Consider the following 16,452-nt stretch of genomic DNA (forward strand, 5'->3'; position numbering starts at 1 on the left):
ATAATACAGTTCGGTGATTCTAACTTTAATTATGGGGCACAGCCTTGCCGGTGTACAGCGCCAGACAATATAAATACCATATGTAGGTTGTTGTGTATTTACACTTTTGTGACAGATACCACTTTTTGGTAAAATAACAAACCCACAGCGTCTGGTTGTTGCTGTGCGGGTTGCTAAGGGTAATGTGACATTTTGTCACACATCCCTGGGGAGAACGTCCTCACATGGGATTTTATTGCTATTTTATTGCTATCAATGTTGAGACAACGCTTACATGAGACGTCTATATCTGGAGTGGAATACCTCTGCTGAGACTCATCTTCTGTTTATTGTCTTTTTCCCTCCTTCTCTTTCCTCCTCCTCTCCTCTTCATCCCTCCTTCTCTTCCCTCCTCCTCTCCTCTCCTCCTCCTCTCCTCCTCTCCCCCTCTTCCTTCCTCTTCTCCTCCTCTCCACTTCTTTCCTCCTCTCCTCTTATTCCCTCCTTCATTTCCCATCTCCTCTTCTTCCCTCCTCCTCTCCTCTCCTTCCCTCCTTAACTTCCCACCTCATCTTCTCCTCTCCTCTTCTTCCCTCCTCCTCCTCTCCTCTTCTTCCTTCCTCTTCACTTCACCCAATCTTCTCCCATCCTGTTATTCCCTGCTTCTCTTCTCCTCTTCTTCTCTCTGTCTTCCCTCCTCTTCTTCCCTTTACTTTACCCCTCCATCCTCTTCCTCCTTCCTTCTCTCCTCTTCTTTAATCCAGGTCTGTAACGGGTCTAGACAAGGAGTCAGATCTGGTTCACATGGAGGCACACACCCCCAATGGACGTGAGTAGCACTACACACACACACACACACACACACACACACACACACACACACACACACACACACACACACACACACACGCACACACACACTCCTCTCTTTTTCTTTCTCTCTCTCTGTCACACACTGCAGAGAAATGCTCCCACATTTGCAGTCCAATTATCAGCCCTCAAACGATAGAAGAGAGTGAGAGTCTGTCAAGGAATAAATTCCACCCTGGGTTTAGAGCGTTGTGTCCCAGGGGAGAGACAGTGGATTTACCCCACTGATAAATGCAGTGCATGATACTTGATTAATATGGCCTTTCCCTCTCATCCTTCTCACCCTGGGAGTGTCAGCTCTATAACTCGACACGGCAACGCCACCCAAGGTCATCCATAGGGGAAATTGTGAGATTATTTATTCTAGCTATCTGCTGCTGCTGTTGTTCGACCCCCAGAATCAGAGAGAGTTTTGTTTTCTGTACACAGAGAACGATCATAGTTGATCATTTTGAATAGTGACAAATCTACAACTTCACGTATTGCATGTATGAACCACTCACCATTATAGAATGCAAATCACAACATACTGGTCAAATTACAATTATATACATACACAGTCAGTATATTGTCAGAAGTGTAATGCTGTCTCCTCTATTGCATGTCAATCACAAACCATGCAAAAGTTCCCTCGAGTTCAATTCATGCAGACCATATAGCCTCGGTTTCCAGGCATCCTCACATTCCCAAGAGTAGGTGGCCTGATCCTGTGGTGGAAATTCTAACCAAAAGGAGAGAGACTCTGTATTCTTCAAAACAACCTTACTATAAGATCTGCAACAATGGAGCACTTGCACTTCAACAGTTGTTTCAGTTAAGGCCCAACGAACAGTGTCCGGTCCCAGCTTTTATACAGAGGTACATCCTTTTTTTGTACACGTGGCAGTCAGCAGATAGTGTGTAAAAAGGCAATTAGTTGTTTGTGCAGATTTAGATAGCACGAGGTTGACAGCCCGAGGGCTCAACCGTCTAACTGCATTCACAACAGCCAACACTATAATGTGCTCCTCTCTGCAAGTTTCTGTACAAGTGACTTCCTGTAGATAGTAAACCCACAGGATGCCACATGCTGTGTTCGCACCCATATGGATCTTACGTTATACGCCCAGTCTTATGACTAAGTCACACAAAGACAAGTTTGTATCAGGTTAGAAAAACACTAGCATGTAAAAAAGAGACTATTCTTATGCAGTAAAACACAGGATAGAATGACTAATTATGTAATTTTCCACGATAATCCACAGCTGGATGAATCCAGATCTCCAGTAATCTCTATCTCCTCATCTGGCAGGTATACAGTATGTAACATGCCAGGCTCTCACATGCTCAGAGGCCAACAGAAACTACCCCTTCCCTGGGTACATCGACATCAGCTCACTGGTGGTCCAAGATGACTATATGTTTATCCAGGTAAGGCTCTGTCTGAGAATAATATATTGTACCATATTGTATGTAGACCATGATGCATTGCATAGGATAAGCATCGTTAGCCTTCAATATTATGGGCATTTGTTATGTGTTACGCACAACTTGGTTTGGCTAGGACTGGGAGGGGATTTGCATATTTTACAGCACCACATGCAACAACTGGTTGATCCGCAGGTTTGAGAAAATGGTATGATAAATATTAATATTTATGATTAATTGTTATGTTGACACATTGTATTAACTGCAGTATGTTCTTAATTAGGATAGATATGGGGACCAAGTTTTTTTTTACTGTTAATTTTGCAATCAGACCCATTGACTTTTTTTCCACATTTTGGTACGTTACAGCATTATCCTAAAATGTATTAAATCATTTTTTCCCTCATCAATCTACACACCATCACCCATAATCACAAAGCAAAAACAGGTTTTAAGTTGTATTTGCAAATGTATATATATAAAAAAAAACATCGGCTCAGGTGCATCCTGTTTTTATTGATCATCATTGAGATGTTTCTACAACTTGATTGGATTCCACCTGTCGTGAATTCAATTGATTGGACATGATTTGGAAAGGCACACACCTGTCTATATAAGGTCCCACAGTTGACAGTGCATGTCAGAGCAAAAAACAATCAGTGAGGTCAGTTATCCGTAGAGCTCTGAGACAGGATTGTGTCGAGGCACAGGTCTGGGGAAAAGTACCAAAAAAATTCTGCAGCATTGAAGGTCCCAAAGAACACAGTGGCCTCCATCATCCTTAAATGGAGGAAGATTGGAACCACAAAACTCTTCTTAGAGCTGGCCGCCCGGCCAAACTGAGCAATCGGGGGAGAAAGGTCTTGGTGAGGGAGGTGACCAAGAACCTGATGGTAACTCTGACAGAGCCCCCGTGTTCCTCTGTGGAGATGGGAGAACCTTCCAGAAGGACAACCATCTCTACAGCACTCCACCAACCAGGCCTTTATATTAGAGTGACCAGACGGAAGCCACTCCACAGTAAAAGGCACATGGCAGCCCGCTTTGAGTTTGCCAAAATACACCTAAAGGACTCTCACAACATGAGAAACAAGAAAATCTGGCCTGATGCAACCAAGATTGAACTTTTTGGCCTGAATGTCAAGCGTCAAGTCTCGAGGAAACCTGGTGCGTCCCTATGGTGAAGCATGGTGGCGGCAGCATCATTCTGTGGGGATGTTTCTCAGCGGCAGGTATTGGGAGACTAGTCAGGATAGAGGGAAAACCTGCTCCAGAGCCTCAGAAGGGGGGCGAAGGTTCACCTCCAATAGGACAAAAACCTTAAGCACACAGCCAAGACAATGAAGGAGTAGGAATAATTATCCTTCCAATCCAATCTAGTCAAGTACAAAAAACTTTTCCATCCAAATTTAACTCCAAAGGCTGTATTTCTATTAGAACATGAGTTAGGGCCAGAAGGTTTTCCAGGTCAGGTCACATGGTCAGGGAAAATTCCTGTTCCTAACTATTTCAATTAGAGCCAAGAGTTTTCCCTTGAGAAAGGGGCTTGACCAGGAAAATTCTAGGCTCTAGTATTCTATGTCAGGAGTTCTGGAAGAACTCCCAGCCCTAAACCTGATGCCTTTGAAAAACTCTGGCGTCTTGTTACAGCCTACGCAGGGCCAAGACCTCTTCAAAGTCAAGTCACATTTTCAGGTAAAATACAGGTTCTACACATGATTGGCTTCATCCTGCCAGAATAATGGAAATTAAGATTTCTGGTGTCTTGCAGTGCTTGAGGCATCACTACAGACACGGATTCGATCCCGGGCTGTGTCACTGCCGGCTGTGTCCGAGAGAACCATGAGGCGGATTTCCTTGTCCCATCGCGCTCTAGCAACTCCTGGAGGGGGGCCAGGTGCCTGCACGCTGACTTAAGCAGCCAGTTTTACGGCGTTTCCAGAAACAGTGGTGTGGCTGGCTTCCGGGTTAAGCTGCAGTGTGTCAAGAAGCAGTGTGGCTTGGCAGGGTCATGTTTCGGAGGATGCATGGCTCTCGACCTTCGCATCTCCTGAGTCTGTACAGGAGTTGCAGCGATAGGACAAGACTGAACTACCAAAAAATAAGTTCTGTGGTCTAAGAGATCCCTCAACTATGTTTGACCACACTCATACGTTTCCCTAATTAAACCCACAAATACTCAACCTAAACCTCCGACCGCATCTTCAATTCAGGGAAACTACGTTTTCTCGCGTTGCGTCACAATTGAATGAATTCTATGAAAGTGGGTAAGGAAAAATCAATCATCCAAATATCTTTTTCAGTTCAAAACCATCCCTCTCTGTCTCTCTCCACCTCCCTCCCTCCCTCCCTCCCTCCCTCCCTCCCTCCCTCCCTCCCTCCCTCCCTCCCTCCCTCCCTCCCTCCCTCCCTCCCTCCCTCCCTCCCTCCAATTGATGTGCACTTAGAAGCACACTAAGAGGCCTAATTAATTCTGTAATATAATAATGATCCTATTTCACCTCCCCCATTTCCAACCCAGAAAGCCAGCAGCTTGTTTTGTGGATGAATTCTTGATTAAAGACAGTACTGTGCAGCCGTCTTCATCGACCTGGCCAAGGCTTTAGACTCTGTCAATCACCGTAGTCTTATCGGCAGACTCAACAGCCTTGGTTACTCTAATGACTGCCTTGCCTGGTTCACTAACTACTTCTCAAATAGAGTTCAGTGTGTCAAATCGGATGGCCTGTTGTCCGGACCTCCGGCCGTCTCTATGGGTTGCCACAGGGTTTAATTCTCGGGCTGACTCTTTTCTCTGTATATATCAATGATGAAGCTCTTGCTGCTGGTGATTCTTTGGTCCACCTCTATGTAGACGACACCATTCTGTATACTTCTGGCCCTTCTTTGGACACTGTGTTAACAAACCTCCAAACGAGCTTCAATGCCAAACAACACTCATTCCTTGGCCTCCAACTGCTCTTAAATGCTAGTAAAACTAAACGCATGCTCTTCAACCGATCGCTTCCCGCACCCTCCCGTCCGACTAGCATCACTACTCTGAACAGTTCTGACTTAGAATATGTGGACAACTACAAAAACATAGGTGTCTGGCTCGACTGTAAACTGTCCATCTAGACTCATATTAAGCATCTCCAATCCAAAATTTAATCTAGAATCGGCTTCCTATTTCTCAACAAAGCGTCCTTCACTCATGCTGTCAAATATACCCTCGTAAAACGGACTATCCCTCCGATCCTTGAATTCGGCAAAGTAATTTACAAAATAGCCTCCAACACTCTACTCAGAAAATTGGATGCTGTCTATCACATTGCCATCCGTTTTTTCACCAAAGCCTCATATACTACCCCACCACTGCAAGCTGAATGCTCTTGTTGGCTGGTCCTCACTACATATTCATCATCAAACCCACTGACCCCAGGTCATCTATAAGTCTTTGCTAGGTAAAGCTCTGCCTTATCTCAGCTCACTGGCCTTTGGCCACCTTTCCTTCCAGTTCTCTGCTGCCAATGACTGGAACAAATTGCAAAAAACCCTTCCACAAGAAGGTTGAGCTAACGTAGGCTAATGCGATTAGCAGGAGGTTGTAAGTAACAAGACAATTTCCCAGGACATAGACATATCTAATATTGTCAGAAAGCTTAATTTCTTGTTAATCTAACTGCACTGTTCATTTTACAGTAGCTATTTCAGTGCTCTAATTACAGGTTTCTAGCACTTTCTTCCCTAGTTGTGGTGTTTGTAATGCATAGGCTAACAGCAGCTAAGAGCTTGAGTGTTTGCTTGCCGAGGCGCTGGTATCATTAAGGATGACTTTCCTAAGACAGGCCACTGAGCATTGCTTGGGAGAGTTAAAGATTTCTCTTGACAGAGAATAATGAGGCTATTGATTGTCCTTACCAGATATTTACCCAAGTCTACCTCCAAAACCACAAAAAGCATCGACAACAGGAGAGGATGTAAGAGGAGCAGTTTCCGCTGTATGCTAGCCAAGATATTTTATTGTTATTTTCTCAATAGAAACAACTGTAAATAGGCATTTAAATACCTTATGCTTCAATGTTCCTCTCTGACAATAAAGTATACAGTGGGGCAAAAAAGTATTTAGTCAGCCACCAATTGTGCAAGTTCTCCCACTTAAAAAGATGAGAGAGGCCTGTAATTTTCATCATAGGTACACTTCAACCATAACAGACAAAATGAGAAAAAAAAATCACATTGTAGGATTTTTAATGAATTTATTTGCAAATTATGGTGGAAAATAAGTGTTTGGTCAATAATAAAAGTTTGTCTCAAAACTTTGTTATATACCCTTTGTTGGCAATGACAGAGGTCAAACGTTTTCTGTAAGTCTTCACAAGGTTTTCACACACTGTTGCTGGTATTTTGGCCCATTCCTCCATGCAGATCTCCTCTAGAGCAGTGATGTTTTGGGGCTGTTGCTGAGCAACACGGACTTTCAACTTCCTCCAAAAGATGTTTATGGGATTGAGATTTGGAGACTGGTTAGGCCACTCCAGGACCTTTTAAATGCTTCTTACGAAGCCACTCCTTTGTTGCCCGGGCGATGTGTTTGGGATCATTGTCATGCTGAAAGACCCAGCCCCGTTTCATCTTCAATGCCCTTGCTGATGGAAGGAGGTTTTCACTCAAAATCTCACGATACATGGCCCCATTCATTCTTTCCTTTACACGGATCAGTCGTCCTGGTCCCTTTGCATAAAAACAGCCCCAAAGCATGATGTTTCCACCCCCATGCTTCACAGTAGGTATGGTGTTCTTTGAATGCAACTCAGCATTCTTTGTCCTCCAAACACGACGAGTTGAGTTTTTACCAAAAAGTTATATTTTGGTTTCATCTGACCATATGACATTATCCCAATCTTCTTCTGGATCATCCAAATGCTCTCTAGCAAACTTCAGACGGGCCTGGACATCTACTGGCTTAAGCAAGAGGACACGTCTGGCACTGCAGGATTTGAGTCCCTGGCAGCGTAGTGTGTTACTGATGGTAGGCTTTGTTACTTTGGTCCCAGCTCTCTGCAGGTCATTCACTAGGTCCCCCCGTGTGGTTCTGGGATTTTTGCTCACCGTTCTTGTGATCATTTTGACCCCACGGGGTGAGATCTTACGTGGAGCCCCAGATCGAGGGAGATTATCAGTGGTCTTGCATGTCTTCCATTTCCTAATAATTGCTCCCACAGTTGATTTCTTCAAACCAAGCTGCTTACCTATTGCAGATTCAGTCTTCCCAGCCTGGTGCAGGTCTACAATTGTGTTTCTGGTGTCCTTTGACAGCTCTTTGGTCTTGGCCATAGTGGAGTTTGGAGTGTGACTGTTTGAGGTTGTGGACAGGTGTCTTTTATACTGATAACAAGTTCAAACAGGTGCCATTAATACAGGTAACAAGTGGAGGAAAGAGGAGCCTCTTAAAGAAGAAGTTACAGGTCTGTGAGAGCCAGAAATCTTGCTTATTTGTAGGTGACCAAATACTTATTTTCCACCATAATTTGCAAAAAAAATAATTAAAAATCCTACAATGTGATTTTCTGGATTTTTTGTCTCATTTTGTCTGTCATAGTTGAAGTGTACCTATGATGAAAATTACAGGCCTCTCTCATCTTTTTAAGTGGGAGAACTTGCACAATGGTGGCTGACTAAATACTTTTTTGCCCCACTGTATATCTTTACCTCATAAACAATGTCATGCATGTTTTACTTGGGTGAGGGTTGCAGCATGAGTAATGATCGATACATTTATGAAGGTTTTAGATTAATCCAAGTAATTAATCCATGTGATGTGTACTGTAGCATGGACAAATTATACACTTGAACAAAAAGGGAATACTCAGTGTCTTGGCTCAATGTGTTCCAGGTTACTACAGCAGGACAGGCCAGCTACTATGTGTCCTACCAGAGGGATCCATTCCTCAAAATCAAACTGCCAAAATATTCTCTGCCTAAAGTAAGCAACATTCACTTTTACAGTGATACACACATGCCTCCGGATACACAGTTCATGCAGTAGATCAATTATTCAGATTGAATACTTTTTTTATTCTTACTTTTCAACTCTGCATTGTTGGGAAAGGGCTCGTAGGTAAGCATTTCTCGGTAAAGTCTACACCTGTGGTATACATAGAATGGGACAAATCCAATTTGATTTGAAGTAACTAACAATTTCCCCCCTTGTTTTCTCCCTTCAACAAAAGGATTTAGCTCTCAAAATATCTGTAGCACTACTACACAACGATGTGTAGTCTCATAGTGTGTATTCTCACTCTTCTATTGCAGCTGTTAAAAGACACTATATGTTGTGTGGAGAACATTGGCAGCTATAGTGTTAAACATTCAATACGCACACCAGACCTGATCATGTGACACCCAACACGTACTCGGCGGCATGTTACAACCCCAACCCATTAGATCAGTTATCTCTTTATAAATCCTCGAACCTCTCCAACCATCCCATCCGCTGTCACCAGGACCTCCACATTGTCAGCACAGACGAGCACCAGGTGTTCGCGGCAGTACAGGAATGGAACCAGAACGACACATACAACCTGTACCTCTCCGACACCCGGGGCATCCTCTTCACCCTGGCCATGGAGAACGTCAAGACCACCCGTGGCCTGGGGGGCAACCAGATGCTGGACCTGTATGAGGTAGGTGTCGTCAGCGTGCTTGTGTGTGTGTGTGTGTGTGTGTGTGTGTGTGGGGGGGGGGTTGTTATAGCCTTGTTAGTAGGTCTCTATGTCATTAAGATTCGTTGCGGATCGTCCCCCCTCCTTTTTCTCCTTCTTTCTCAGGATGAATTCCCGATTTATCACCCAGACACTGGCAGGTGTGATGGAGGGAGGCAGAGGAGTGAGATATGGGTCTGATCTTCAGAGTCAGCAGTCATTAACAATGTTACTACTACTGCTGTTCCTTCTAACATGTGTGTTGATGGTTTACAAAAACGGAATTAGTATTCAAATGAATGGTCATACCCAGTGGGTAAAACTGGTTAAAGTTACACCAATCCAGTTTTGTATGATGTTGTTTTAACTAGTTTAACCCTTTGGGTATACATGCATGTTCTAGTCACAAACTGTTGTAAACTGAAGTTATGCTGTATGTATCACTTTAAAGTTTCTCTTCATTCTTTTTTTTTTGAAGAGGCAGACTTTTGCTCTGAGTTCCTCTGAAAAAGACTGTAGATAAAACTCTGACCAAAGTGCTTTGTAGGAGTCCCAAGTATTGTTGTAACAAACCCTGGAGTGTTGGGCTTCAGAAGGCCAATGGCCTCAAAGACTTGAGTGAGGATTCATTCACTAAGTACTTTGAGCTCAACTGGGAACAGAGAGACTGAGTGAACGTAACAGGCTTTTACTGTTCTCCTTGGATTGTCAAATAATGAATTGCCTTTCGTCAGTATTCTCTCACTTTCTCTTTCTCAGTCTTTCTCTCTCACCAATAAATTATTTTATTCACTTGAATAAAACAACATTTTTTCCCACTTTAGACTGATGGGAGTAACTTGAGTGTCAGTTGGATTCAATCTGGACAATCTTCAACCTCAATCAAAAAGTTTTTCTCTAACTCCCAGTCGAGTTAATCAGCCATTTAGTGTTAGGTTTTTTGATTCAATCCATCTCCCGGAGGTATGAACTTCCACATTGAATATTACAGAATATCCTAACTTGCCTAACACAATTAATACTAAGAGTGGTAGGCCTACAAATCAACAACAGCCCAATTATGAACTACCTGATTCCCACCTTACTCAGAGCTATACATACAGTGCCTTGCGAAAGTATTCGGCCCCCTTGAACTTTGCGACCTTTTGCCACATTTCAGGCTTCAAACATAAAGATATAAAACTGTATTTTTTTGTGAAGAATCAACAACAAGTGGGACACAATCATGAAGTGGAACGACATTTATTGGATATTTCAAACTTTTTTAACAAATCAAAAACTGAAAAATTGGGCGTGCAACATTATTCAGCCCCCTTAAGTTAATACTTTGTAGCGCCACCTTTTTCTGCGATTACAGCTGTAAGTCGCTTGGGGTATGTCACTATCAGTTTTGCACATCAAGAGACTGAAATTTTTTCCCATTCCTCCTTGCAAAACAGCTCGAGCTCAGTGAGGTTGGATGGAGAGCATTTGTGAACAGCTGTTTTCAGTTCTTTCCACAGATTCTCGATTGGATTCAGGTCTGGACTTTGACTTGGCCATTCTAACACCTGGATATGTTTATTTTTGAACCATTCCATTGTAGATTTTGCTTTATGTTTTGGATCATTGTCTTGTTGGAAGACAAATCTCCATCCCAGTCTCAGGTCTTTTGCAGACTCCATCAGGTTTTCTTCCAGAATGGTCCTGTATTTGGCTCCATCCATCTTCCCATCAATTTTAACCATCTTCCCTGTCCCTGCTGAAGAAAAGCAGGCCCAAACCATGATGCTGCCACCACCATGTTTGACAGTGGGGATGGTGTGTTCAGCTGTGTTGCTTTTACGCCAAACATAACATTTTACATTGTTGCCAAAAAGTTCAATTTTGGTTGCATCTGACCAGAGCACCTTCTTCCACATGTTTGGTGTGTCTCCCAGGTGGCTTGTGGCAAACTTTAAACAACACTTTTTATGGATATCTTTAAGAAATGGCTTTCTTCTTGCCACTCTTCCATAAAGGTAATATTTGTGCAATATACGACTGATTGTTGTCCTATGGACAGAGTCTCCCACCTCAGCTGTAGATCTCTGCAGTTCATCCAGAGTGATCATGGGCCTCTTGGCTACATCTCTGATCAGTCTTCTCCTTGTATGAACTGAAAGTTTAGAGGGACGGCCAGATCTTGGTAGATTTGCAGTGGTCTGATACTCCTTCCATTTCAATATTATCGCTTGCACAGTGCTCCTTGGGATGTTTAAAGCTTGGGATTTTTTTTTGTATCCAAATCCGGCTTTAAACTTCTTCACAACATTATCTCGGACCTGCCTGGTGTGTTCCTTGTTCTTCATGATGCTCTCTGCGCTTTTAACGGACCTCTGAGACTATCACAGTGCAGGTGCATTTATACGGAGACTTGATTACACACAGGTGGATTGTATTTATCATCATTAGTCATTTAGGTCAACATTGGATCATTCAGAGATCCTCACTGAACTTCTGGAGAGAGTTTGCTGCACTGACAGTAAAGGGGCTGAATAATTTTGCACGCCCAATTTTTCAGTTTTTGATTTTTTAAAACAGTTTGAAATATCCAATAAATGCCGTTCCACTTCATGATTGTGTCCCACTTGTTGTTGATTCTTCACAAAAAAATACAGTTTTATATCTTTATGTTTGAAGCCTGAAATGTGACAAAAGGTCGCAAAGCTCAAGGGGGCCGAATACTTTCGCAAGGCACTGTATCTGTAGCTTTTGAATGAGTGACTGGTACAGTAGGAGGGAGAGAAGAAGAGACAGAGGGCTGGAGGGAGGGAAGGTTAGCTAGATGATTTAGGTAATGTAATGGTCATGATGATGATGCTCCTTTCTGTTAGCCTAGCATTGTGTGAGTGTGTGTATTAGCTCTCTGACAACTCTCTTAACCCCTCCCTCCATTTCCCCCCTATTCGGAGCCTCTGATTCCCTGATTCAGCAGTGGATCCATATTTCTAATATATTGCGGAAAGCTTCATTGATGCATATTGAGAGATTGTAAAAGGCTTTCTGCAGGGAGACCGAGTGCATGTAATGGGGGAAGTCTGGTATCTCAGTGGTCGTTTATCATACTTGTTTTGTCTTTGTAGATGGATCCACATGCATTCATCAGTCTATATTTAATATTACTGTGGGGGACGATAAATAATTACCGCTGTGATTGACAAGTCTGGTCAGGGGAGGGAGGGGCCCCGTCCTGCCTCACTAGCCGTGTCCATCCCGGGTGGACATTTTTCTATGACGATGTCAAACGTGGCGCCTATTAGTGCCACTTATACTGGTAAGGTGATACAACTGAGGGCCCTCATTGTCGGCTGCAATATGGGTCTTATTTAAAGCACAGTCGTCAGGTTTACCCCCATCACACTTCCATCCTGGATGGGTTATCGCAGGAAGACAGTTTGACTAAGGAGGCAAGGAGCCATGACACTCTCTCTCTCTCTCTCTCGCTCTCTCTCACTTTGTGAGTGGGTGTCTCGTGGATGTGACAGTTTATCAGTTTTAACGTCCAGCGTTGTAATGCAGTCACAACAGTGGTGGGCAGTTGATCGGGACGCAATTAAAGGGAGATAATTCAAGGAAAAGGAGACTGGTTTGTGACCAGTCTGACGTCTGTCAGTATAGCCGTGGCAAGATATTTGGGGTTTGGGGGTGCTGAGAATTTTTTGTCGACTGTGGGGTTGCGGGGATTATTTTTGCCTGCGCTACAGACAGCTATAGCAGCCAGCTAATACAGTACTATTAAAGGCCCAGTGCACTACTTTTGTGAGAATAAAAAACAATATATATAATTATAATTTGCCTGCGCTATAGACAGCTATATCAGTCCGCTAATACAGGACTACTAAAGGCTCAGTGCACTACTTTTGTGGAAAAATCTAATTTTATATATATATACAGTATATATACACTACCGGTCAAAAGTTTTAGAACATCTACTCATTCAAGGGTTTTTCTTTATTTTTACTATTTTCTACATTATAGAATAATAGTGAAGACATCAAAAATATGAAATAGCACATATGGAATGCAGGAGATAATTTAATTTGAGATACCAGCCTCAGAAATTGCAGCAGAAATAAATGCTAATGATAAATGCACAGAGTTCAAGTAACAGACACATCTCAACATCAACTGTTCAGAGGAGACTGTGTGAATCAGGCCATCATGGTTGAATTGCTGCAAAGAAACCACTACTAAAGGACACCAATAAGAAGAAAAGACTTGCTTGGGCCAAGTAAAATGAGCAATGGACATTAAACTGGTGAAAATTTGTCCTTTGGCCTGGAGTCCAAATTGGCGATTTTTGGTTCCAACCGCCGTGTCTTTGTGAGACGCGGTGTGTGTGAACGGATGATCTATTTCCCACCATACAGCATGGAGGATGAGGTGTTATGGTGTGGGGGTGCTTCGCTGGTGACACTGTGATTTATTTAGAATTCAATGCTCACTTAACCAGCATGGCTACCACAGTATTGCATGCAGCAATACACCATCCTATCTGGTTTGGGCTTAGTGGGACTATCATTTGTTTTTCAACAGGACAGTGACCCAACACACCTCCAGGCTGAGTAAGAGTTATTTTACCAAGAAGGAGTGTGATGGAGTGCTGCATCAAATGACCTGGCTTCCACAATCCCCCAACTTCAACCAAATTGAGATGGTTTGGGATGAGTCGGACTGCAGAGTTAAGGAAAAGCAGCCAACAAGTGCTCAGCATATGTGGGAACTCCTTCAAGACTGTTGGAAAATAATTCCAGGTGAAGCTGGTTGAGAGAATACCAAGATTGTGCAAAGCTGTCATCAAGGCAAATGGTGGCTATTTGAATAATATATTTTATTTGTTTAACACTTTTTTTCTTACTACGTGATTCAATATGTGTTATTTCATAGTTTTGATGTCGTCACTATTATTCTACAATGTAGAAAATAGTAAAAATAAAGAAAAACCCTTGAATGAGTATATGTTCTAAATCTTTTGACGGGTAGTATATATATTTGTAGTAGTATATATATTTTTTTTTCTGGTTTGTTGCGGCACCCTCAACACCCTACTTCCCGTAGCTATGTCTGTCAGGGGGCATTTTGGGTACTGTTTAATGCTTGAAAAATACATTTAAGAAAATCATGTAATCTGTTTTGGTGGTTGGATTTGGCTAGTTTTAGTGTCTGTTTTCGAATTTGTTCTCTATTTCTCCCTAGGTAGCAGGTATCAAAGGCATGCTGATCGCAAACAGGAGGCTAGACAACCAGGTGAAGACCTACATCACCTACAACAAGGGTCGTGATTGGCGGTTACTACAGGCCCCGGCGACAGACCTGGCTGGCAACGACATCCACTGTATACTAGTGAGTTATACTGAAGCTAACAGGGAAGGCTCATCGTTGTGGTGATCATACATGATCTAAGACTGCCTGAACTCTTTGATGTGCTTTCCTACACCCAGATTAAGCCTAGTCCAGGAGATAAAAAAAACATACCCAATAGATCTCCAATGACAGTTTATTTTAATCCAGGAATATGTGTTCAGTTCCCTTCAAGTTGTGTTACATCACACACTCAAGGGAGTTTGCTTACTCATCTTAACTGAAAGGGAATTACTTTACATAATCACATTTAAGCTATGATATCAAGATGAACTGTGTACACACTCCTTGTCATTTACAGTTCTTATTATTTTAGGTGCCCTAACTCTCCTTTCATCTCACGTAAAGGATGACTATGTAGAAAAATAACTGTGAGACATTAGCAGTAAGTGTTCGTACTGTTTAAAAGCCAAGGGAGGCAATTGTGGGGGCTGCACGCCGTGCACTGAGTGGGCTACAGGTTGAATACGATTGTGCATTTATATGATATTTTAATTACAGATTCTATTTGATTACCCTGTTAAATCCCATTGCCCTTGGTGTCCTTACAGCAATGTTATACTATGAATTGGCAAAGATGAAAGAGCACATTTTTTCGGGGGGGCTCTGTGAACAGATATAATTGACTTTTGTTGTCGGCTCGCCCCTGAGACTTGTTTCATTACTTTCTTTTTTATTTAACCTTTTTTTAACTAGGAAAGTCAGTTAAGAACAAATTCTTATTTACAATGACGGGGGTTGGGTACATTTAAAAAAATATATATATATAGGACAAAACACACATCACGACAAGAGAGACACCACAACACTACAGAAAGAGAGACCTAAGACAACAATATAGCATGGCAGCAACACATGACAACACAGGATGGTAGCAACACAACATGACAACAACATGGTAGCAACACAACATGGCAGCAGCACTACATGGATGCAGCACAAAACTTGTTACAAACATTATTGGGCATAGACAACAGCATAAAGGGCAGGAAGGTAGAGACATCAATACATCACACAAAGCAGCGACAACTGTCAGTAAGAGTGTCCATGACTGATTCTTTGAATGAAGAGATTGAGATACAATTGTCCAGTTTGCGTGTTTGTTGCAGCTCGTTCCAGTCGCTAGCTGCAGTGAACTGAAGAGACAAGTGACCCAGGGATATGTGTGCTTTGGGGACCTTTAACAGGATGTGACTGGCGGAACGGGTGTTGTATGTGGAGGATGAGGGCTGCAGTAAATATCTCAGATGGGGGGAGTAAGGCCTAAGAGGGTTTTATAAATAAGCATCAACCAGTAGGTCTTGTGACGGGTATACAGAGATGACCAGTTTACAGAGGAGTATAGAGTGCAGTGATGTGTTCTATAAGGAGCATTGGTGGCAAATCTGATGAGAGCACCCTTACCTGCCGATCTATAAATTATGTCTCCGTCTATCTAGCAAAGGTAGGATGGTCATATGAATCAGGGTTATTTTGCAGCTGGATTGAAAGAGGAGCAATTATGATAGAGGAAACCAAGTCTAGATTTAACTTTAGCCTGCAGCTTTGATATGTGCCGAGATATTCTCTCAAGTACTTGTATGAGGTGACTACCTCAAACTCTAAACCCTCAGAGGTAGTAATCACACCTGTGGGGAGAGGGGCATCCTTCTAACAAAAACACATGACCTTAGTTTTGGAGGTGTTCAGAACAAGATTAAGGTTAGAGAAAGCTTGTTGGACACTACGAAAGCTTTGTTGTCGAGTGTTTCACACAAAATCCGGTGAGGGGGCAGGTGAGTATAAGACTGTATCATCTGCATATAAATGGCTGTGATAGCATCCTACTGCCTGAGCCATGTTGTTATTGTAAATTGAGAAGAGCGTGGGGCCTAGGATCGAGCATTGGGGTGCTCCCTTGGTGACAGGCAGTGGCTGAGACAGCTAACTTTATACACTGCACTCCTGGAGAGAGGTAGTTAGCAAACCAGGCCAAAGACCTTCAGAGACACCATGACTCCTTAGCCGGCCCACAAGAATGGAATAGTCTACCGTATCAAAAGCTTTGTCCAAGTCAATAAAAATAGCAGCACAGCATTGCTTAGAATCAAGGGCAATAGTGACATCATTGAGGAACTTTAAGGTTGCAAGT

The 16,452-nt window shown here is 42.7% G+C and overlaps 1 protein-coding gene across 2 annotated transcripts in view; it reads left to right on the top strand.

Moving 5' to 3' along the window:
• The window catches only part of LOC110493539 (VPS10 domain-containing receptor SorCS3), a 220,722-nt gene that overhangs the window by 168,686 nt on the left and 35,584 nt on the right, over positions 1-16,452 (top strand). For both annotated transcript variants that reach the window (XM_021567876.2, XM_021567877.2), the window contains exons 6-10: positions 744-808; positions 2,141-2,259; positions 8,132-8,221; positions 8,742-8,921; positions 14,157-14,303. In XM_021567876.2, the coding sequence (XP_021423551.2) occupies positions 744-808; positions 2,141-2,259; positions 8,132-8,221; positions 8,742-8,921; positions 14,157-14,303 (601 nt within the window). The remainder of the gene's footprint in view (positions 1-743; positions 809-2,140; positions 2,260-8,131; positions 8,222-8,741; positions 8,922-14,156; positions 14,304-16,452) is intronic.

Source organism: Oncorhynchus mykiss, chromosome 17, assembly GCF_013265735.2.
Source record: "Oncorhynchus mykiss isolate Arlee chromosome 17, USDA_OmykA_1.1, whole genome shotgun sequence".
NCBI lineage: Eukaryota > Metazoa > Chordata > Actinopteri > Salmoniformes > Salmonidae > Oncorhynchus > Oncorhynchus mykiss.